We start from the raw sequence: 22,636 nt of genomic DNA on the forward strand, positions 1-22,636 counted from the left end.
TGCGTCCTAGTATACATTGAAATTTGCAGCATAAAAAATGTTTAAAAATTTGGATAATAACTAAAGCAAAATTAAAACGAGAAAGATAATTGGCTACATAATAATTGGGATGAAATTAATCTTCATTGCAAGAAGCGGTGAATTAAATACAGAAATATAAGATCATAAAAGAATGAATGCATGTTCCGTGGAATGTGATTTGTCAACACGGAAAAGCCCTGAGTGATGAAATCGTTAACACTGATAAGAGATACAATTTTGTTGAAACAGGACATACAAGGTTAAAGGTTATGTAAAACGAAGAAAAAAAAAACATCTAATGTTCCATACTTCAGTTTGGCGACGGATGTACGACGGTAATTCTATTCATGGATTGACATTTTGAAATGGAAATGACAGGAATATGAATTATCATGTTATGGGGGACTTTTGATATACAGTAAATTGATTTAAATTAAATTACAATTTTTTAGTCTGCACATAATCCACTTCAAAGAATACTGACTCATTGGTTGAGGAAAACGGGGTTATATTAGTTCAGTGGTTCTCAATTATTTCCTGTCACGCCCCCCCTACCAAGAAGAAAATAAATTTGCGCCCCCCCACTACCTGGAGGCACAATCAGGTCCTACGGCAACTGGCGATCATACTGGAGAAAAGGAGAACGACCAACAATGCCCTCCCTCCCCACGCGCCTGGACTCCCAAGCACAATCGCCTTTGTGAAAGCAGGACAACTTCCAGGGAGACCATCTGTAAGAGTGGAAACAACCCTCCTGGACACAGCCCGAGACTGGAAAATGAAAGTTGACCTGGATCAGAAAATCATCTTTCCACCGGTGATCATTACAACTAATCTCAGGCCAGACCTGATCTTGTGGTCAACCTCACAGAAACTCCTGTACATCGTGGAACTAACAGTCCCATGGGAGTCTGCAGTGGATGAAGCCTATAATCGCAAAAGCCTGAAATACATGGACATCGCAGCAGAGGCAGAGCAGCAGAGGCAGAGCAGCGTGGCTGGCGTACACAGGTGCTCCCTGTGGAGGTCGGGTGCAGAGGATTTGTAGCCACATCAACAACAAGGCTCCTGAGAAGCATGGGGATCCAAGGCCAGGCCCAACGACAAGCTGTGAAATTGCTGTCGGAGGCTGCGGAGAGAGGCAGCAATTGGCTCTGGATGAAGAGGAAGGACCCCACTTGGGCTGTTCGATGCCAAATGTGAGGAAAAGTGGAGGAGGAACACCCTCATAAGACTTCAAAGACCTAGTAAAGGACTCTTCTCCCTTCCCAATTTTGACAATAGGCAGGAGGAGCAGAGGCAGAGGGGGGCACACCTGAGGCGCACAGATGTCGCTGTTGAACCCATCCTGAGGTGTTGTGGGTTTATCAACGAAACACCGATGAAGGAGGGGACCCACCTGATGACCCCAGTGAAGCCTCTGGTCCTCATGCAGGTCAAATTGAGTTGCTTCTTTTTCCCCACTCTAAAACACCAGAAGTGCTGATTTTTTTGGGGGGATTATAACAACAAGTCCTATAGCTAAACGAATAGTTGACGTGTTCATGGGGATTGAATATGAATCATAAACAGAAGACAAAACCAATTGGCATTGGCATTTGTAAAATATGATGAGGGATTAAGTTGGTGAGCTCTTATGGGAGACGGCGCGAGACGCGAATGGATTGAAGCTTCCGCCAGTGACACGTCCAATAGTGTCACCACCACACAGCTGTGCCGGGTGGCCGTCCTCGAGGGCCTGCGCCTCCCAGTTACTGACATCATGCGAAACAGTCCGTCAATGAGAAACTGCTCATCAGTATGAGTAGAACCCCCGTTTTTGCATCGATGAAAGAAAATATTGGATTGGATGGAGAAAAAGAATTGTTACACCTGCGGGTTCAGAGGGCCAAGAGTGCTAATTCACTGGGAAAGGAAAAAAGAATATGGGGAAAAATAAATAAAATAAAACAGGGGGAAGCAGTTAATGCAGCAGCCGACGCATGCAGCTCCCATTGCGTCTGCTCTTTCCGTTTCCGCTGCCACCGCAGGCTTGTTGTCCGCACCGGCCGGTCAACAAGGTCACGTAACAGAAGTAGGGGTGGTTATAGAGATGGGTTGTGAGTGGGACGTGCTTTTGATGTGGGGTCACTGGGTGATGAGCGGTCCAAACCGAGCCACTTCCTGAAATGTGCCATCCTGTGGTCCAGCGCCATACCTGTCACAAAGAGCTCCTCTAGCACGGGGGCGCCATCGCTACCCCCTCCTCCGACAACGCTTCTATGGCTTCCAAACGCACACTTGACGCCTCAACCTGATTGGGACCACATTCCACGATAGGGGTGCCCGCGGAGCCTCAGCATTCAAGGACCGGCAAGTCTTGGCATTCCGGTGACGATTGATGGACAACAGTTTTTGATGGTGGAACAAGATATTCCACGCTTTGCAAGCTTCTTCAGCATATCCCAATGAGCAACAATGCTGTCATGCTTGTGGGACTCTTGAGATTGGCCAAGTCACTGCCGTGGACTGAATTTGACTGTGCACATCCGGCGGGGAAGCATATGTTGTCCTCCGTTCCAGTAGACTGGGCAGCTCTGAGACCAGGGTCTCCATCCTCCCGCGGGTGGTACGTCCTGTTCCTGCTCTGGTCTCTGAATTGTCTCTGTTCGCTGAGCCACAAATCACATTCACTATCGGTGCGCATCATCATACTAAAGATTTAGGCCCATTGGTGAAGACGGTTGGCAGAGTTAATTTCAGATGTAGAATACTCCATGTGACTTGCAGGGTGTGGTGTTTCAGCACCCATTGCGAATTCCTCTGTTATGGAACATTTTCAGAATTTCGACACTATGGTGGACCCGGGGTCTGACTGATGTTGTGCTCTGCTCCACAGCTTCTCCAATTTGTTTTTGCAATATCTGCGAAAGTTTTTATATTATTGTGAAAGAAATTAAGTTTGTCATGTCATCATGTTTCAAAACTATGCTTACGGGTTAATAAAAGGTCACAAAAACGAGGACCTCTTAAACAGGAAAACGTGAGTTCAGTGGTAACAGAGTTGTGTCTATGCTGGCAGTTTAGCAGGAAGCCACAAAAACAGATGCACGTCTTGAACCGTGTTTGACAGAAAACCGTTTAGCTCGCATTTAACAGAATTGTGACCCAAACATGTCTTGTAAGCTGAAACCGTTCGAACAACAGGAAGCGTGTGGACGGGTCTGATGAAGTCAAAGTGTTCATGTTTTTCCATTCTTTGAGTTTGCATATTCAAAATGCTTTGCTGTGCTTCAATAAAACGCGCACAGGAGCGGGAACGCTTTTCTCTTTGGCGGACTGCTCCTCGCGAGTGACAAAGACAATCTTGGCTGGGTGATTCATTTGTGCACACTTGTCTCGTTTTTGACAAAAACTGTGCACACTGCGGCAAAAAGATCAATGGCGGTTGATGAATTTTAGTGGATAAAGCACAAAGGATTATATATTTTTTTAAATAAATCAAGTACGTATTGGTCTTATTTATGAAAATTTTACTGGCTCGGTCAATGAACCTCCGGTGGCTCTGCACTGTTTTGTGCTCGTGTGCATAGTTTCACCTCATCCAAACATTTAAAATACATTTAATGCATCCACCCAGGGTTGCACGGATCTCGATCAGTGAACAAGCGCATGCTGCAAGGAATGCATCTGCATCTTTGGCTTACTATGGGCTTAAAAAGGGAGTACGCCACAACCCCCTTTTCTACCAACAAGCCCAGGAACATTTAGTTCTATCTCTAAATGCAAAAATAAATTGTCATGATCCGTGTCGGTCATGGCAGGGCTTTGTTGTCATTTTTCACGTCCCATGCCTTGTCCTTGTTTTTGTTTACCCCGGTAGGCTGAGTAGGGGCGTTTCCCCTCAGCTCTCCGTTCCCACCAGCCACGCACCTGTTCCCCGTTAGCCCCGCACACCTGACTCCCATCTGCTCCCCTAATCAATGGACTACTAAACCACCCCGTGCCGACAGCTCAGCGTCGGTGCATTGCCCCATTTGCGGACAGCACTGCCATTGCTTTGCCCTTTCCTCATGCCACCGTTACTCTTTGCTGTCATTCCTGATCATAGCTCGTAGTCACTTGTTATTGTCCCCGTTTCACAGTCTAGTTCAGTTCTGTCCTGTTGCGCCCTTGTTCGTCCTCATTGTTTTGTTATTTTGTCCCTAGTACCTTGTTGCCTTTTGGTTTCGTTTTGTTGAATAAATTCCCTTTAAGTTACCCTAATCCCGGCTTCCTCGCATTTTGGGTCCACCCCCTCCTCGCCGACCGGCGAACCTAACAGAAATACTTGTAAACATATTTCACTTGAAGGATTCCTATTCTATCAATTACATTATGTTGCGATGGCCCCCAGTGGCCCCCATCAATAAGTTAGGGTCCCACAACAGGCGTTCCATCAGACGCACACAATAGCCTGTGTGTGCTAACTTCAGCTCGCTTCCAGAAACGTCTGTGACTCTGTCAGGAATTAAATCTGGCATCAGCCGCAACGTGCTTCCTTTTTAAATGCTCGTTTATCACAGTTGTGCTGCTCAAGGGAGGTTTACATCGTAGGACGTAATTTTGTGAAATGCCCCCATGGTCCGGTCCAAATCGGGGTCGCACGCATTGCTTCGTCTGCGGCAGGCACAAGTCAAGGTAGCACGGTAGAAACAATATAAGTCGAAGTCGCCGCATGAGGTTTGACTTGACCAAACCAAATTTGTCTTTTTGTGTCCTGCAGACGTCAGTGAATACGATCTCCGTTCTGTGAAAGAGGAGCCAGACTTGACTCACATCAAAAAGGAGGAGGAGGAGGAGATCAACAAGTCACCAGTGAACGTTGTCCCTATAAAGACTGAAGATGAAAACAAGGATGTGAGTGAGGACAACAGAGGGGCGGAGCCTACAAGCAGCAGCTCAAGACATCACGTGACAACAGAAGGTGACGAAGACCACTGGGGGCCATCACAAACACATAATGAGGACACATTATCAGACGCTCATGACAATGATGATGATGATGATGGGCAAGCCAAAGGTGAAAGGGCATGTCACTCTGACTCATTCACTTCAAAACTGTCTTTAAAAGGGCACAGAAAAACACACAGTGGTGAAAAACCTTTTTCCTGCTCGGTTTGTGGCAAAAGCTTCTCTCGAAAGTCTCATTTTGTAAGGCACACAAGAACGCACAGTGGAGAAAAACATTTTTCCTGCTCAGTTTGCGGAAAAGGTTTCTCTCAAAAGGCAAGGTTAATAGCACACAAAAGAATGCACAGTGGAGAAAAACCTTTTTCCTGCTCAGTTTGTGGGAGACGCTTCTCTGTAAAGTCAAATTTAACTTGTCACACAAGAACACACACTGGAGAAAAACCTTTTTCCTGCTCAGTTTGTGGCAAGAGTTTCTCTCAAAAGTCGCATTTAATAATTCACACAAGAAAACACAGTGGAGATAAACCTTTTTCCTGCTCAGTTTGTGGCAAAAGCTTTGCTTATAAGCCAAATTTAACTTGTCACACAAGAACACACACTGGAGAAAAACCATTCTCCTGCTTGGTTTGTGGTAAAAGCTTTTCTCAAAAATCAAATTTAACAAGTCACACAAGAACACACAGTGGTGAAAAATCTTTTTCCTGCTCAGTTTGTGGAAAATGCTTCTTTCATAAGGCAAATTTAACAAGCCACACAAGAACACACAGTGGAGAAAACCCTTTTTCCTGCTCAGTTTGTGGAAAATGTTTCTTTCATAAGGCAAATTTAACAAGCCACACAAGAACTCACAGTGGAGAAAAACCCTTTTCCTGCTCAGTTTGTGGCAAAAGCTTTTCTTATAAGTCAAATTTAAAAAGGCACACAAGAACACACACTGGAGAAAACCCTTTTTCCTGCTCAGTTTGTGGCAAGAGTTGCTCTCGAAAGTCTCATTTGATAAATCACACAAGAACACACACTGGAGAAAAACCCTTTTCCTGCTTGGTTTGTGGTAAAAGCTTTTCTCTAAAATCAAATTTAACAAGTCACACAAGAAAGCACAGTGGCGAAAAACCTTTTTCCTGCTCAGTTTGTGGCAAAAGCTTCTCTCAAAAGTCAAGTTTAACAGAACACACAAGAATGCACAGTGGAGAAAAACCTTTTTCCTGCTCAGTTTGTGGAAAATGCTTCTCTCAAAAGGCACATTTAACACAACATACAAGAACACACAGTGGTGAAAAACCATTTTCCTGCTCAGTTTGTGGCAAAAGCTTCTCTGTAAAGTCAAGTTTAACAGATCACACAAGAACACACACTGGAGAAAAACATTTTTCCTGCTCAGTTTGTGCCAAGAGTTTCTCTCAAAATTCGTATTTACGACGCCACACAAGAACACACAGTGAAGACAAGACATTCAGTTGCAGCGTTTGTGCTAAAAAATTCTCCACTAAACAGCATGCGGAGAGTCACAATTGTGCTGGTGAGAAAAGCAGCGATCCTTGAAGCTTAAAAAAAAGAAAACAAAAAACTGAAGGAACTGACTCTTTGTGGTAAGATGTAAATGTGATTTTGAATAAAATACGATATATTGAATTTTGCAAAGCTTTTTTATTGACATTAAGCGTGTGATCCGTGCCAGAAGAACCATTGTGTCTGAGTATTTGTATTTGTATTTGTTTTTATTTTTGAAAGTATACAGGGACAATGCATATTAATCAAACAGTTTCCTGTAAATATGCCAAATTATAGCCAATGGCTAATTTGCATCCGTTGTCCCTGAGTGATGATGATCTTTTTTTTGTTTTCATATCAAACATTATTAATGAAATTAATTGCCTTTGCCTGGAACATTTGTTAACATTATGCTTTTCAGTTGTCTTTTTAAACGTACTTAATGGAAAAGGTGTGAGAAGAAACTGTGCTTATGAAATCGTTGCCTTCCACAATCATCAATTAAATCACTCGTTCCACTTGCTCAACTGGCTTTCATTACGCTGTGTGAAAAGGTGAAAAACGTAACTAGAAGTTGAACTATAAAAAGAACAAGAAAGAGAAACGCAAATAGTCTCAGTTTCTCTCAAAGGTCTTGGAATGTCAGGAGTTGGCAACTTGATGGCGACTGGAGTCAGCGCTGGTTTTCTCGCTGTGTTTGGCTGGCTCGTATATGAATGGTCCATTGAACATAACTCAAACTCTTCAAATATCCCCTCACATACATTTAATATTTCGCTTTCTGAATAAATTTCTGACTGGCTAAATACACTCTCTAGGTTGAGCTCCATCAAGCGTTTGGCGTTTGTTGCTAAGCAGAATCTCACTTCGGAAAAATATACCAAATATTTTTTTTCATGCTTTATTATATTTTTTATACATTGGATTATTTATATAGTGAAAAAGGGAAATATTAAAATGTAAAATTGGAAATCACATACAGACTTAATTCAATTAATAACAAATATAGAAACATTTTATAAATATTGAACTCATTGAGAAGAGTCCTGATCTTGAAATAAATATTGAATTATAAAAAATACTAAAAAATTAATTCAATAACCCGACCCTGGATGAGTGGCAGAAAATGGCTGGATGGATGGAATAATTTAAATTGCACACATATTCAAAAGAACAAATTTGTTAAGAAATATTCAAGTGTGAAATAAAAAGGTTTAAATTGTTGAGAATTTTACATATTAAAATAATTGAATAAATATTGTATTATTACATAAGCAAGCTTAAATATAAATTGAAATAAATGAAAAAATAAGTTGTGTATTTTTAAATGGCCTAATTTAGATATGGGAAGTAATTCTCTTTATGAAACTATGAAGGGACTGGAGCTCACAGAAGTGACCAGTCTTGGTTCTGAAGTTCCGATGTAACCAAATACTGCCCTGAGAGAAAATAGGCCTGAGCATTGTTTATGGTGGGGGCAATTCTCTCGCCAGGTCAGTGACCTTCCAGGGTATGGAAGTAATTTAAGGTGGTCACGAGTAGACTGGTCGTATCAACGGGGAGACGTATCTGTTCTCCCTCTGGGGGACTTTTGGAGGGAAATCCAGAAGACTAGCGGGATGGGAATTGCATATGAAACAAGGGAAATTAGATATTCATGTCCCATTTGGGCATTCCCTAAAAGAAGGGAATGTCTGAGAGGGGGCTCACACGTTTTTGGGGAGACTTCTTTTGACATCAGCATGTGACGAGAATTAAATCTTTCTTCTTTCTTTTGTTCTTTTCCATCACCAATCCAGCCTTGATCGGCTGCCTCTCCGGAAGGCAGCAAGGACGCACACTTCAAAGACAAAATATACTACATATTGAAAGAAAAATAATACTCAAATATTGAAATAAGTATAGAATTGAATGAATAAACAACAAAGAAATAAATACCTCCTGGAAAATATCATTATTTGCAACATTTGTCAACATTTTTCTTTCTTGCACATTATTAAACAGTCGTAATTTTTTTTTTTTTACTTTTACTTTTTAAGTTACTTCAGTGCATTTCACACCTGTGCCTTCGGGGAATTCCTACTTTGTTCTACTTGAATAAATCCCCATGAAAATACCATCATTTATGACACCACGGCTGGACAAATAATATCCAGAAACACACTTACGCACCACTGAGTGAGTGTTGGACGATATAGCTTCTCTTGAAAGGTCCGACTTGAAAATGTCCTTGCAAGTGTATCTGCAATAAAAAATCACACTTTTCCCTCCTTCGGCCATTGTGGTTTAAAAAAAGAAAGAATATATTTCAGATTTTTGAACGGTCGCCAGTTACGACTTTTGGGTGTGTTGATTCGGCATAGCGCCGCACTGCCCCGCAGTATTGGAACTCACTGGAGTTGCATCTTCATTTGAAGTTTGAAAAACACAACAAAAACGTACGATATTTCGTCCGAAAACTGACAGTCGGAAGTTTTCTTACCTTCTGCGCATGTTTACAAGTGGCGACAAGTTCGTTCAAATCCGAACATTTCGGATTCTGACATGACTAAAGTAGCTCGCATATTTTTAAGTAGACAATTCAGTTGCGAGTAAGGAAGGGAGTAATATTTGATTATTGGCTGTTAATTCATTAGCTCCATGATGTGACCTGACATAGTGTCAGTGACTGTGTTCTGTTTATGCTATGAAAACAAGACTGTGTAATTGTAATTCTGTTGTAATTCTTTCGAGGCACTGTCCGAAAAAAAAAATTCATGCAATTTGTAATCAGACACTTTGTCATCCAAAAAGTCACTCAGGGCAAGGTAATTTAATCTTTGGGCAAGAGAAAAAAAATTGTCACTTGCCCAAGTTGGGCAAGTAATTTGGCCACTCGGGCAAGGCAAATTTTAGTGGCACTTGCCCTATGGGCTAGCAGTTTTTAAAGTTAACTTCGAAGCCTACGAGTGAACCACAGCATTGTTGCAAGTTCGGTCGGAGAAACGTAAACTCCCACTGCAGTTGCAGCAGCGGATTCTCCGGACAAAGGCGGAAGTGACGTAAGAGCTGAATCGCCAATGTGGCGTTAATTTTTTTTTTAAATTTTTTTTTTATCAACCGAATTCAAATATTATATAAAATATATATTAAAATAGAACAGCAAGGTGTAAAAACAGAAACAGAGGCAAAGAAATATATTTGAAAAATACGTGTCTGAAGCATGACGTCATTAGCAAGCGCGCAGCTTCCGAAGGACCTCGACCACATCCACCGACCCGTCCACACCGGAACAAAAACAGTCCACCGCTAAATTCTTCTGATTTAGTGTGGAACTGACTGTAATTTTCTCAAAGGATGTCCAGTGCTACTCTAAAGGACTACGACATAATTCATTAAGTCTTTGTGTCCCGATAACCTCATCTTTGCGCGTTGATGCTTTTCGGCGTAGTTAGCTTAGCTTGTTAGCTAGCTAGCCGCTAACGAAAAGAGGCACATGACTCATCGCCAAGCAGAGATCAAGTTCGGATTTTGGGGAATTATCATTTGAATATGTGCGAAAGAACGACACCCAAGTACAAAGCGGAACTTTGTGGAATAAAAGAGAACGAGCAACATCTTCAACTGCTGGGCGAAGTTTGCAAGCAGCCTCGTGTTGTGCTACACAAAGCAGGTTTGTACACATCTTACTCTCATTTGCTTTGTAAAGAACGACTTTCTATCGTTCGAAATATGCATCACAACATTAAGTTATTTGGGGAAATGCGTTCAAGGTTATTGCCGTTTTATTTTTATTTTTTGCTTTTAACTTGCCGGTCTGCTGAACATTTGTTGATGCCAAATTAAATCAGTGCAGGAAATAAATGCCAAAGAAAAACCATTAGTGGGGGGGTAAACTCCATGTTTTTTTCCAGTATAAAATGTTAACTGATTATTTAACATTTGACATATGACAATGTCAAAGTGTTCATGTTTTTCCATTCTTTATGAGTTTGCATTTACAATTTGCTTTGCTGTGCTTCAATAAAACGCCGCACAGGAGCGGGAACGCTTTTCTCTTTGGCGGACTGCTCCTCGCAAGTGACAAAGACAATCTTGGCTGGGTGATTCATTTATCAAGGCTTGTCTCGTTTTTGACAAAAACTCTGACATATCTTGTTCAAGCAATTCCTTATGGAATGATTGAACCTGACTCTAAAAAATGTTCACACTGTGGCAAAAAGATCAATGGCGTTGATGAATTTTAGTGGCTATAACACAATGGATTAAGTTTTTGAAAAAATCAAGTATGTATTGGTCTTATTTATTTATGAAATTTTTACTGGCTTGGTCAATGAACCTCGGGTGGTCCTGCACAGTTTTGTGCACGTGTGCGTAGTTTCACCTCATCCAAACATTTAAAATTCATTGAATGCATCCATCCAGGGTTGCACGGATCTCATCAGTGAACAAGCGCATGCTGCAAGGAATGCATCTGCATCTTTGGCTTACTATGGGCTTAAAAGGGGAGAACGTCACAACCCCCTTTTCCACCAACAAGTCCAGGAACATTTAGTTCCTGGTCATAAAGTTCCTGTGGCCCAGGTGGTTTGCATCTCCCCCGCAACTCAAAGTTCTTGATAATTTATGCAAATGGCAATTATGATGTATCAGAGGGAGGTCTTGTGTTACTTTGTTACTCATTACTGACACCCTATGGCTGTTAAGCATCATTGCAGTTACAAAATAATTCAGTGAACTCTAATAATATTATGGTGTATCTTAGTCTAATTTTAATACATATTGGATAACTTTAAAATACACCTTATTCATATATGTCAGAGTGAAAGTGTTGTTGCTTAATTTATGCGTAGGGATTTTGATTCTTCACACGTAATTTTGTTTTCAAATTTATTTAGAAACAGAAATTTTATAAAAAAAATTAAAAAGGGGAATGTTGGAATGTACTAGAAACAATATAAGACAAAGTCGCCGCATGAGGTTTGACTTGACCAAACCAAATTTGTCTTTTTGTGTCCTCCAGACGTCAGTGCAAACGATCTCCGTTCTGTGAAAGAGGAGCCAAACTTGACTCACATCAAGAAGGAGGAGGAGGAGATTAACAAGTCACCAGTGAACGTTGTCCCTACAAAGAGTGAAGATGAAAACAAGGATGAGAGTGAGGACAAGAGAGGGGCGGAGCCTCCAAGTAGCAGTTCAAGTCATCATGTGACAACAGAAGGTGATGAAGACCACTGGGGACCATCACAAGCACAAAATGAGGGCACATTATCAGATGCTCATCATGATGATGATGGTGATCATGATGATGATAATGGGCAAGCTAAAGGTGAAAGGGCACGTCACACTGACTCATTAACTTTGTGTTTAAAAGGGCACAAAAAAACACACAGTGGTAAAAACCCTTTTTCTTGCTCAGTTCATGGTAAAAGCTTTCAAAATGCAACGTTAACAAGACACACAAGAACACACACTGGAGAAAAAACATTTTCCTGCTCAGTTTGTGGAAAATGCTTCTCGGAAAAGACATATTTAACAGAACACACAAGAACACACAGTGGTGAAAAACCTTTTTCTTGCTCAGTTTGTGGCAAGAGTTTCTCTCATAAGATAAGTTTAACAAAACACACAACAACACACAGTGGTGAAAAACCTTTTTCCTGCTCAGTTTGTGGCAGAAGCTTCTCTGATAGGTCAACTTTAACAAAACATAGAAGAACACACAGTGGAGAAAAACCTTTTTCCTGCTCAGTTTGTGGCAAAAGCTTTTCTGTAAAGTCAAATTTACGAAGCCACACAAGAACACACACTGGAGAAAAACCTTTTTCCTGCTCGGTTTGTGGCAAAAGCTTTTCTGTTAAGTCAACTTTAACACAACATAGAAGAACACACAGTGTGGAAAAACCTTTTGCCTGCTCAGTTTGTGCCAAGAGTTTCTCTCGAAAGTCACATTTACAAAGACATACAAGAACACACGGTGGAGAAAAAACTTTTTCTTGCTCAGTTTGCGGCAAGAGTTTCTCTCAAAAGGCAAATTTAACAAGTCACACAAGAATACAATATGGAGAAAAACCTTTTTCCTGCTCAATTTGTGGAAAAAGCTTCTCTCAAAATTCAAGTTTAACAATCCACACAAGAACACACAGTGGTGAAAACCCCTTTTCCTGTTCAGTTTGCGGAAAAGGTTTCTCTCAAAAGTCTCATTTGGTAAGGCACATGAGAACACACAGTGGTGAAAAATCTTTTTCATGCTTAGTTTGTGGAAAATGTTTCTCTCAAAAGGCGAATTTAACAAGCCACACAAGAACACACAGTGGAGACAAGCCATTCAGTTGCAGCGTTTGTGCTAAAAAATTCGCCACTAAACAGCAAGCTGAGAGACACAATTGTGCTGGTGACAATAGCAGCGATCCTTGAAGCTTAAAAAAAGACAAAAAAACTGAAGGAACTGACTCTTTGTGGAAAGATGATGTTGGAGTTCAGTCACCATGGAAATGAGAAGTAGTTTCGTAAATCAACCTTTAAAAGCCAAACTTACTCCAATGCGTGTTAGTTTTTTTGTACTCAAGAAGAAAAGGGTCAAATAAAGACTCAACAACAACTGATTAGAGTTCCGATATTTAGTTTCTTCAATTTCTGGAGTTCAGGAAATAGTACAAAGACAGATATCTGGGCGGCTTTTTCTTAATCTCACGAGAAAACTGCACTCGGGCGAGCACAGTCGAAAAATGCGCGCCATCTTTCATCCCAGCTTCAGTTTTTATAGGAGTTTTTTATGTCAAGGGTAATGTAGGTTGAATCAGTCGTCCTCGCTCCCTCCCACAGCACGGGTCCACGTCCAAGGGAAGGTCCTCCCCAGGTTAGTCATCGTCTGGATAAGTTGATTCCCGTCTGGTTCCTAAGACTGGCACGCCAAGGCTGGCCTTCCCTGGCGGGCAGTCTCTCCGTCGCTCGCCTCGCTGGCATTCCTCTGGAATCTTGTCGGTGTGCATGTGTGTGCAGGTATACGTGTATGTGCAAGTGTGTATGTGCGTGTGCTCCGATCTCCAATTGTTCTGTCTTTCGGAATGTGTTTTTTGCGATAGCGTCTGTGTGAGTCCTCCAGTGCCCAATTTGGTATGTTTGCATTTCTACAGCCAATGTAGAGAATGTGCTTCATCGTATTTGTCCATGAAGTGCTGTGAATGCAGCTCATGGAAATGCTATGTGCGCAAATCTATTCTCACTACTGAGAATTTCAATAAAGTTCACACATTTCAACTAAGTACTATAAAGAGAATAATATAATAAATCAGTAAACATCAGGCCTACAATCCCAGTCATTCTTGTGACCCATGCTTCGAGTTTCATTTGATAAATGCTTCTTGTTTCATCAATGTTTAACATATTCCGTAAATATGAACCTGCTAACTTTAACTATCGACATACTGTCCCGTATGTGTTCAAAATAATGCCAGTAATCGTAATACAATCCTACAATGTAAATTTTGATTTTGAATAAAATATGATATATTGAATTTTGCAAAGCTTTTTTTATTGACATTAAGCCAATGTGATCTGTGCCAGAAGAACCATTGTGTCTGAGTGATGATGAGTTTTTTGTGTGTTTACATCAAACATGTAAAGGAAATTAATTGCCTTTGCCTGGAACAACATTTGTTAACATTATGCTTTTCAGTTTTCTTTTTAATCGTACTTAATGGAAAAGGTGTGAGAAGAAACGGTGCTTCTGAAATCGGTGCCTTCCACAATCATGGAAAGATGAAAAACTGAACTAGAAGTTGAACTAGAAAAAGAACCAGAAAGAGAAACACAAATCGTCTCGGTTTCTCTCAAAGGTTTTGGAATGTCAGGAGTTGGCAACTTGATGGCGACTGGAGTCAACGTTTATTTGTCACCACGGAGATGATCCCCATCACGCAGTTCGTTGCTGCGGCTGTCTGAATTGGAAAGGTGAATTGCCGTAGTTTAATGAATACTGAAAGCAATAATGAAATATTTAAGTAATTAAATTAAGGCTGAAATAATTTTTAACACTCTAACATTTCAATAAAATAGTGAAAAATTTAAAATTCTCAACCATATACAGACCGACTGGTTAGCACGCTTGCCTCACAGTGAGAGACAGCATCGGGCGCGGGTTCGATCCCGGCTCCGGCCATCCTGTGTGGAGTTTGCATGTTCTCCTCGTGCTTGCGTGGGTTTCCTCCAGGTACTCCGGTTTCCTCTCACATTCCAAAAACATGCATGGCAGGCCGATTGAACACTCTAAATTGCCCCTAGGTATGAGTCTGAGCACGGATGGTTGTTCGTGTCTGTGTGCCCTGCAATTGGCTGGCAACCAGTTCAGGGTGTCCCCCGCCTACTGCCCGAAAATAGCTGGGAAAGGCTCCAGCACCCCCCGCGACCCGAGTGAGGAGAAGCGGTATAGATAATGGATGGATGGATACAGAGTTAATTAAATTCATAATAAAAATAGAATTATTTACTAAATATTGGACAAATTGAAGGGTCCAAATTTTGAAAGATAAAAAATAATAAATGAAATTTTAAGTATGAATTAATTCAATAAATAATTAAAATAATTCCACACATATTTAAATGGACAAATATTCAAGATTGAAATAAAAGTATTTAAAATTATTTATAGAATTTTTACATTTTGAAAATTTTTAATACATATTGGAGTAATACATAAGCAAGCTAAAATAATTACATGAAAATCGATTTAAATACTGAAAGAGGTAAAAAAACGTGAAAGAAAAAAAAACTTAAATATTGAAGTGAGTATACAATTAAATGAATAAACAACAAACAAAAACCTCATCGAAAATATAATTTATCAACATTTGTCAAACCACAATGTGAAATTTTGATCTGAAAGATTTCTTTCTTGCATATTCTTAAAGAATCTTCATTATTGTTTTTCTTTTACTTTTTTAGTGACTTAACAGCTCAATCCATGTGAAATGTCCCCTTGTGAGAAAGAAAACATCACATGCAAAAAATAAAGAGCAACCTATTGTTTTTTCGGACAATCAAGGCACCATAGCACTGTCGAAAAAGCCTGTAAAAAGGCAAAGGTGCAAACTTGACAAAGTATCACTTTATCACATCAACTGTTAATAATGGGAAAATAGATTTGGGATTGTCACTGATGGTGTAGTGGTACATTCGCCTGATTTGTGTGCGGGTATCGTGGGTTTGGTTCTCACTCAGTGACAGTGTCTATGTCTGCCTTGTTCCTGGCTGGCGACCAGTTCAGGGAGTTGTGCGCCCTTCGCCCATAGACAGCTGGGATAGGCTCCCGTGATCCTTTGCAGCAGGGGCGGGAATAATTTTTGATTGGCGGGCCACAATGAGTTCTAAAATTTGACAGACGGGCCGGACGAGGAGCAGATGGATAAAGTGTTTTGGTGCCCTCACGTCATCTGAGAAAAAAAATACATTTAATTTTAAATGAAAGTGGAAAAAAAGCATTAAAACAGTATATGTCTTTGAAAAACCACAGTATTTAGAAAATAAAACATGAACAAGGTTTATTCATTTAATTTTTTTAAAGTTCGGCAGGCCGGATTAAAACATTTAACAGGCTGCATGTGGCCCCCGGACCGTGGTTTGCCCACCGCTGCTTTCCAGGATAATCGGTAAGAAATAATGTCCAACCGACAACATGGTGGCAGATGTATTAACAAAATCAGAAATGTTTGTTAATGTTAATAAAGTTTTTTTTTTAACGTATTCGTAAATATGTATCATGTCACTGATGCTGTAGTGGTACACTCGCCTGAGTTGTATGCAGGCAACGTGGGTTCAGTTCCCACTCAGTGACGGTGTCTATGTCTGCCCTGTGACTGGCTGGCGACCAGTTCAGGGTGTAGTGCGCCTTTCGCCCGTAGTCAGCTGGGAAAGGCCCCAGCACCCTCCCGCGACCCTGCACAGGATAAGCAGTGAGGATAATGACATGACGTGACAAATATTTGTCATCTCATCAATATTTGCACATCAGAGTACTGAGTTTCGAGATCCTCACTATAATAGTTCTCAAAATTATATTTCTTATCAATTTAGCTTAGTTTAGGGATATTTTATTGACAATCTAACATCAATATACAAAGACAGAAAAAAATGGTGGTGGGGGGGCGCGAATCTTTTTCTTCTTGGAAGGGGCGGGCGTCAAATAATTGAGAGCAACTGCGAGTATATGCAGACATTATATCCATACAATCTTGCAGCCCGATTGAACCACAGCATCGTTGCAAGTTCGGTAGGAGAATCGTAACCTTCCCACTGCTGTTCCAGTAGCGGCTTCTCCGGGCAGAGGGGGAAGTGACGTCGGAGCTGACTCGCTTTTGTGGCGTTATTTTAGTTATTTTGTTAAAAAAATTTTATCAACCGAATTAAAATATTACATAGAATATATATTAAAAGAGAACAGCCAGGTGTAAAAACAAACACAGAGGCAAAGAAAGATATTTGAAAAATACGTGCTTAAAGCATGACGTCATTAGCAAGCGCGCAGCTTCCGAAGGACCTCGACCACATCCACCGACCCGTCCACACCGGAACAAAAACACCCACCGCTAAATTCTTCTGATTTAGTGTGGTACTGACTGTAATTTTCTCAAAGGATGTCCAGTGCTACTCTAAAGGACGTCGACATAATTCATTAAGTCTTTGTGTCCCGATAACCTCATCTTCGCGCGTTGATGCTTTTCGGCGTAGTTAGCTTAGCTTGTTAGCTAGCTAGCCGCTAACGAAAAGAGGCACATGACTCATCGCCAAGCAGAGATCGAGTGCGGATTTGTTGAGATTGGCGTTTGAAAAATGTGTGCAAGAACGACACCCAAGTACAAAGAGGAACTTTGTGGAATAAAAGAAGAGTCCGAGCAACATCTTCCACTGCTGGGCGAAGGTTGCAACCAGCCTCGTGTTGTGCCAATCAAAGCAGGTTTGTACACGTTTTACTCTCATTTGCTTTGTCAAGAACGACTTTCTGTCGTTAAACATATGCATCACAACATTAAGTTGTTTGGGGAAATGCGTCCAAGGTTATTGCCGCTTTATTTTTAAATATTGCCTTTTACTTGCAGGTCTGCTGAGCAATTGTTTATGTCAAATGAAATCAGTGCAGAAAATATATGCCAAAGAATAACCAATAGTGGGGGGTGAACTCCATGTTTTTCCCAGTATAAAATTTACATTTGAAATAACAAAGAAACATTTTCTGTTTTTTATATTTTGTTCAATCAATTCCTTACGGAAGGAATTCCGCCTGACTCTAAAAATGTGCCCACTGCCGCGAAAACGTCAATGGCGGTTGATCAATTTTAGTGAATAAAACACAAAATATTAAGTTTAAAAAAAAAAAAAATCAAGGACGTATTGGTCTTATTTATTTATGAACTTTTTACTGGCTTGGTCGGGTGAGAGTCAATGAACCTCGGGTGGCCCTGCACTGTTTTGTGCACGTGTGCGTAGTTTCACCCCATCCAAACATTTAAAATACATTGAATGCATCCACCCAGGGTTGCACGGATCTCATCAGTGAACAAGCGCATGCTGCAAGGAATGCATCTGCATCTTTGGCTTACTATGGGCTTAAAAAGGCTGAACGTCACAACCCCCTTTTCTACCTACAAGTCCAGGAACATTTAGTTCCTGGTAATAAAGTTCCTGTGGCCCAGGTGGTTTGCATCACCCCCACAACTCATAGTTCCTGGTAATTTATCCAAATGACTGATGACAAAACAATGGGAGGTGTTGTGTTACTTTATTACTCATTACTGACACCCTATGGCTGTTAAGCATCATTGCAGTTCCAAAATAATTCAGTGAACTCTTAAAATATTATGGTGTATCTTAGTTGAATTAGAATACATATTCCAGAAACGTCTGTGACTATGTCAGGAATGAAATCGGGCATCAGCCGCAACGTGCTTCCTTTTTAAATGCTCGTTTATCACGGTTGTGCTGCGAAAGGGAGGTTTACACATCGTAGGACGTAATTTTGTGAAATGCCCCCATGGTCCGGTCAAAGTTGGTGTCGCACGCATTGCTCCGTGTGCGGCAGGCACAAGTCAAGGTAGCACGGTAGAAACCATATAAGACAAAGTCGCCGCATGAGGTTTGACTTGACCAAACCAAATGTGTGTTTGTCTTTTTGTGTCCTGCAGACGTCAGTGAAAACGATCTCCGTTCTGTGAAAGAGGAGCCAGACTTGACTCACATCAAAAAGGAGGAGGAGGAGGAGATCAACAAGTCACCACTGAACTTTGTCCCTAGAAAGACTGAAGATGAAAACAAGGATGAGAGTGAGGACAAGAGAGGGGCGGAGCCTACAAGCAGCAGTTCAAGTCATCACGTGACAACAGAAGGTGACGAAGACCACTGGGGACCATCACAAGTACATAATGAGGACACATTATCAGACGCTCATGACGATGATGATGATACTAATGATGATGATGATGATGGGCAAGCCAAAGGTGAAAGGGCATGTCACACTGACTCATTCACTTCAAAGCTGTCTTTAAAACCGCACACAAGAACACACAGTGGAGAAAAACCTTTTTCCTGCTCGGTATGTGGCAAAAGCTTCTCTCGAAAGTCTCATTTAGTAAGGCACACAAGAATGCACAGTGGAGAAAAAACTTTTTCTTGCTCAGTTTGTGGCAAAAGCTTCTATCACAAGTTTGATTTAACAATCCACACAAGAATGCACAGTGGAGAAAAAACTTTTTCTTGCTCAGTTTGTGGCAAAAGCTTCTATCAAAAGTTTGATTTAACAAGGCACGCAAGAACACACAGTGGAGAAAAAGCTTTTTCCTGCTCAGTTTGTGGCAAAGGATTCTCTGAAAAGGCAAATTTAACACAACACACAAGAACACACAGTGGAGAAAAAGCTTTTTCCTGCTCAGTTTGTGGCAAGAGGTTCTCTGTAAAGTCAAATTTAACTTGTCACACAAGAACACACACTGGAGAAAAACCTTTTCACTGCTCAGTTTGTGGTAAAAGCTTCTCTCAAAAGGTAAGTTTAACAAAACACACAACAACACATAGTGGAGAAAAACCTTTTTCCTGCTCGGTTTGTGGCAAAAGCTTCTCTGAAAAGTCATATTTACGAATCCACACAAGAACACACACTGGAGAAAAACCTTTTTCCTGCTCGGTTTGCAGTAAAAGCTTCTCTGAAAAGTCATATTTACGAATCCACACAAGAACACACACTGGAGAAAAACCTTTTTCCTGCTCAGTTTGTGGCATGAGTTTCGTTGAAAAGTCTAAATTAAAAAGGCACACAAGAACACACAGTGGAGAAAAACCTTTTTCCTGCTCAGTTTGTGCCAAGAGGTTCTCTCGAAAGTCGCATCTACGAAGCCACACAAGAACGCACAGTGGAGAAAAACCTTTTTCATGCTCCGTTTGTGGAAAATGCTTCTCTGACAACTCGGCTTTAACAAAACATAGAAAAACACACAGTGGTGAAAAATGTTTTTCCTGCTTAGTTTGTGGCAAGAGTTTCTCTCAAAAGTCGCATTTAACAAACCACACAAGAAAGCACAGTGGTGAAAAACCCTTTTCCTGCTCTGCTTGTGGAAAATGCTTCTCTCAAAAGGGAAATTTAAAAAGCCACACAAGAACACACACTGGAGACAAGCCATTCAGTTGCAGCGTTTGTGCTAAAAAATTCTTCACTAAACAGGGTGCTGAGAGACACAATTGTGCTGGTGAGAATAGCAGCGATCCTTGAAGCTTAAAAAAAATAAAACAAAAAACTGAAGGAACTGACTCTTTGTGGTAAGATGTGAATGTGATTTTAAATAAAATATGATATATTGAATTTTGCAAAGCTTTTTTATTGACATTAAGCGTGTGATCATTGCCAGAAGAACCATTGTGTCTGAGTGATGATGATTTGTTTTGGTATTTCCATCAAACATGTAAATAAAATAAATTGCCTTTGCCTGGAACAACATTTTTTAACATTATGTTTTTCAGTTGTCTTTTTAATCGTACCGCTCGGAGCTCTCTAACAGGCAAAGACAGGGTGGTGAACCACTGCGTGTGTTAGCGAATGACATTGAAACCCTGTCAAGGCGTGCATATGCCCATATGCTGACTGATGTGCAGAGTGAGCTGGCCAGGGACCAGTTTATCCGGGCCATTACCCCAAGAGAACTGCGCATACAGACTCAACTGGCGCATCCCCGTACTCTTCAGGAGGCACTGGAGCTGGCCGTGGAGAGAGAGGTCATAGGGGACACCACACGGATTGACCATGTTGACGGCCATGTTGTGCGCTCTGCCACACCGGTGGACCAAATCCAAGAGCAACTATTACGGGTGGATGAGCTGGCTGAGCTTATTTGCACTAGCACACTGCAGTCGCCACGCAGTAGTGCTCATTCCCGACGGGGCCCTCCAGTTTGTTGGGTGTGTGGCCAGCCTGGGCACATTAGCGTGCGGTGCCCCAAGAAGGCAGATGGTCAGGGAAACGGGCCGGCGTCTGGGTAGAGTGGACACCGCAGACCCCTGCACCTGTGTCCCAACACGCCTTGTATCCTGGAGACGGAACCCAACCACATAGATGGGGGACAGGGGCTCCATTTTCCCCAGAAGCAGATGATACTGCAGAGTCTGTGAGGGTGGTTGGCTGGACCCATGCGGGGGATTTCTGCCATGTCCCCATTTCGCTTGGGGGGTCTCCTTGCGTAGCCCTCGTCGACACCGGCTCCACTGCAACACTGTTGAGGCCTGATGTATTCCCAGCCGGGGCACAATTGGAATCTACCTCAGTCAAGCTTCGAACAGTGACTGGCGAGCTCACCCCTATGCTTGGAAGGGGGGTGGTGACTATTCTAGTGGGGAGACTATGCATGAACTTTCGGGTGTGGGTTGCCGCGGTACGCGACCCCTGCATCATAGGACTGGACTTTCTACGAACAGCCTGGTGCGTGCTTGACCTGGGGAGGAACACGTTGGCTTTTCCAAGACGCCCCACAGTTGAAATGGTGCGCCCTACACAGCCTGAAAAGTCATTACTTCCGACGTCGAGCGCAGCCACTGCACACCACCCATGAACCGCTGGCTCCTATGACTTCTCCACCCACATCAGATGCCCACATTGATGAGCATTCCTCTTCCCCGGCCCCGTGGTCCATGACAGGTGGAGTGGAAAGAGTGACGGCAGTGCGTGAGGTGTGGAAGCTCAACGGTGATGGTTTAGAACCCAAGCAACAGGAGGAGCTGTGGCAACTGTTGTGGGACTTTAAGGACATTTTTGCGCTGACAGAAGAGGAGGTGGGCCGAACAGACTTGGTGCAGCACCAAATTGACACGGGGGATGCACGACCTATCAAAGCACGCCCCCGCCGCCTTCCCCTTGCACATCAGGCAGAAGTGGACAGTGCAATTGATGAGATTCTGAAAGCTGGCATCATTGAGCCATCTGACAGCCCTTGGGCCTCAGGGGTTGTCATGGTAAAAAAAAAAAAGACAGTGAAGAAAGGTTCTGTGTGGACTATAGACCCTTAAACAGCTTGACCAAGAAAGACTCCTATCCACTGTCCTGCATTGATGAGAATCTGGATCTGGTGTCTGGATTGTCCTGTTTCTCCTCATTAGACCTGCACAGTGGATATTGGCAGGTGCCCCTCAGCCCTGAAGCCCGGCCAAAGACTGCTTTCTGTACTGGCAGGGGGTTGTGGCAGTTTCGAGTTCTCTGTTTCGGCCTGTGTAATGCACCTGCTACCTTTGAGCGGCTTATGGACAAGGTGCTGGCTGGCATCCCCCGACAGGAATGTCTGGTCTATTTGGATGACATCCTGGTCCATGGGAACGCTTTCCATGCAGCCTTGGAGGCCCTGCGCCAGGTCTTACAAAGAATTTCCACTGCGGGTCTGAAACTTCACCCTGACAAGTGCTGCTTCATGAGAAGAGAGCTTGAGTTCCTGGGACACAAAGTTGGAGGGGAAGGCATTAGCACTTTGGAGGAGAAAGTGCGAGCCGTGAGGGACTGGCCTACTCCCAGCAACCCGCGTGAACTGAAGAGCGTCCTTGGGCTGGCATCCTATTACAGGCGATTCGTGCGGGGTTTCTCATGTCTAGCTGCACCGCTTTTCCACCTGCAGCGGAAGGACACTGATTTTGACTGGACTTCCGAGTGCAGACGGGCCTTCAGCTCACTAAAGAAGGTGCTGACGGAGGCACC

General features: G+C 42.2%; 2 protein-coding genes across 2 annotated transcripts in view; one reads left to right on the top strand and one right to left on the bottom strand.

Moving 5' to 3' along the window:
• The window catches only part of LOC148341609 (uncharacterized), a 137,701-nt gene that overhangs the window by 46,995 nt on the left and 68,070 nt on the right, over window positions 1–22,636 (bottom strand). The gene's annotated exons all lie outside the window — the stretch shown is intronic.
• On the top strand, window positions 1,099–20,940 carry LOC148341612 (uncharacterized). Its single transcript, XM_088282980.1, has 4 exons — window positions 1,099–1,162; window positions 5,021–6,346; window positions 18,801–19,956; window positions 20,523–20,940. The coding sequence occupies exons 1-4, from the start codon at window positions 1,099–1,101 to the stop codon at window positions 20,938–20,940; spliced, it is 2,964 nt and encodes a 987-aa protein (XP_088139106.1).

The sequence above is a fragment of the Idiotropiscis lumnitzeri genome, chromosome 2 (genome assembly GCF_059441095.1).
Source record: "Idiotropiscis lumnitzeri isolate Australia: NSW breed Sydney's pygmy pipehorse chromosome 2, RoL_Ilum_1.0, whole genome shotgun sequence".
NCBI lineage: Eukaryota > Metazoa > Chordata > Actinopteri > Syngnathiformes > Syngnathidae > Idiotropiscis > Idiotropiscis lumnitzeri.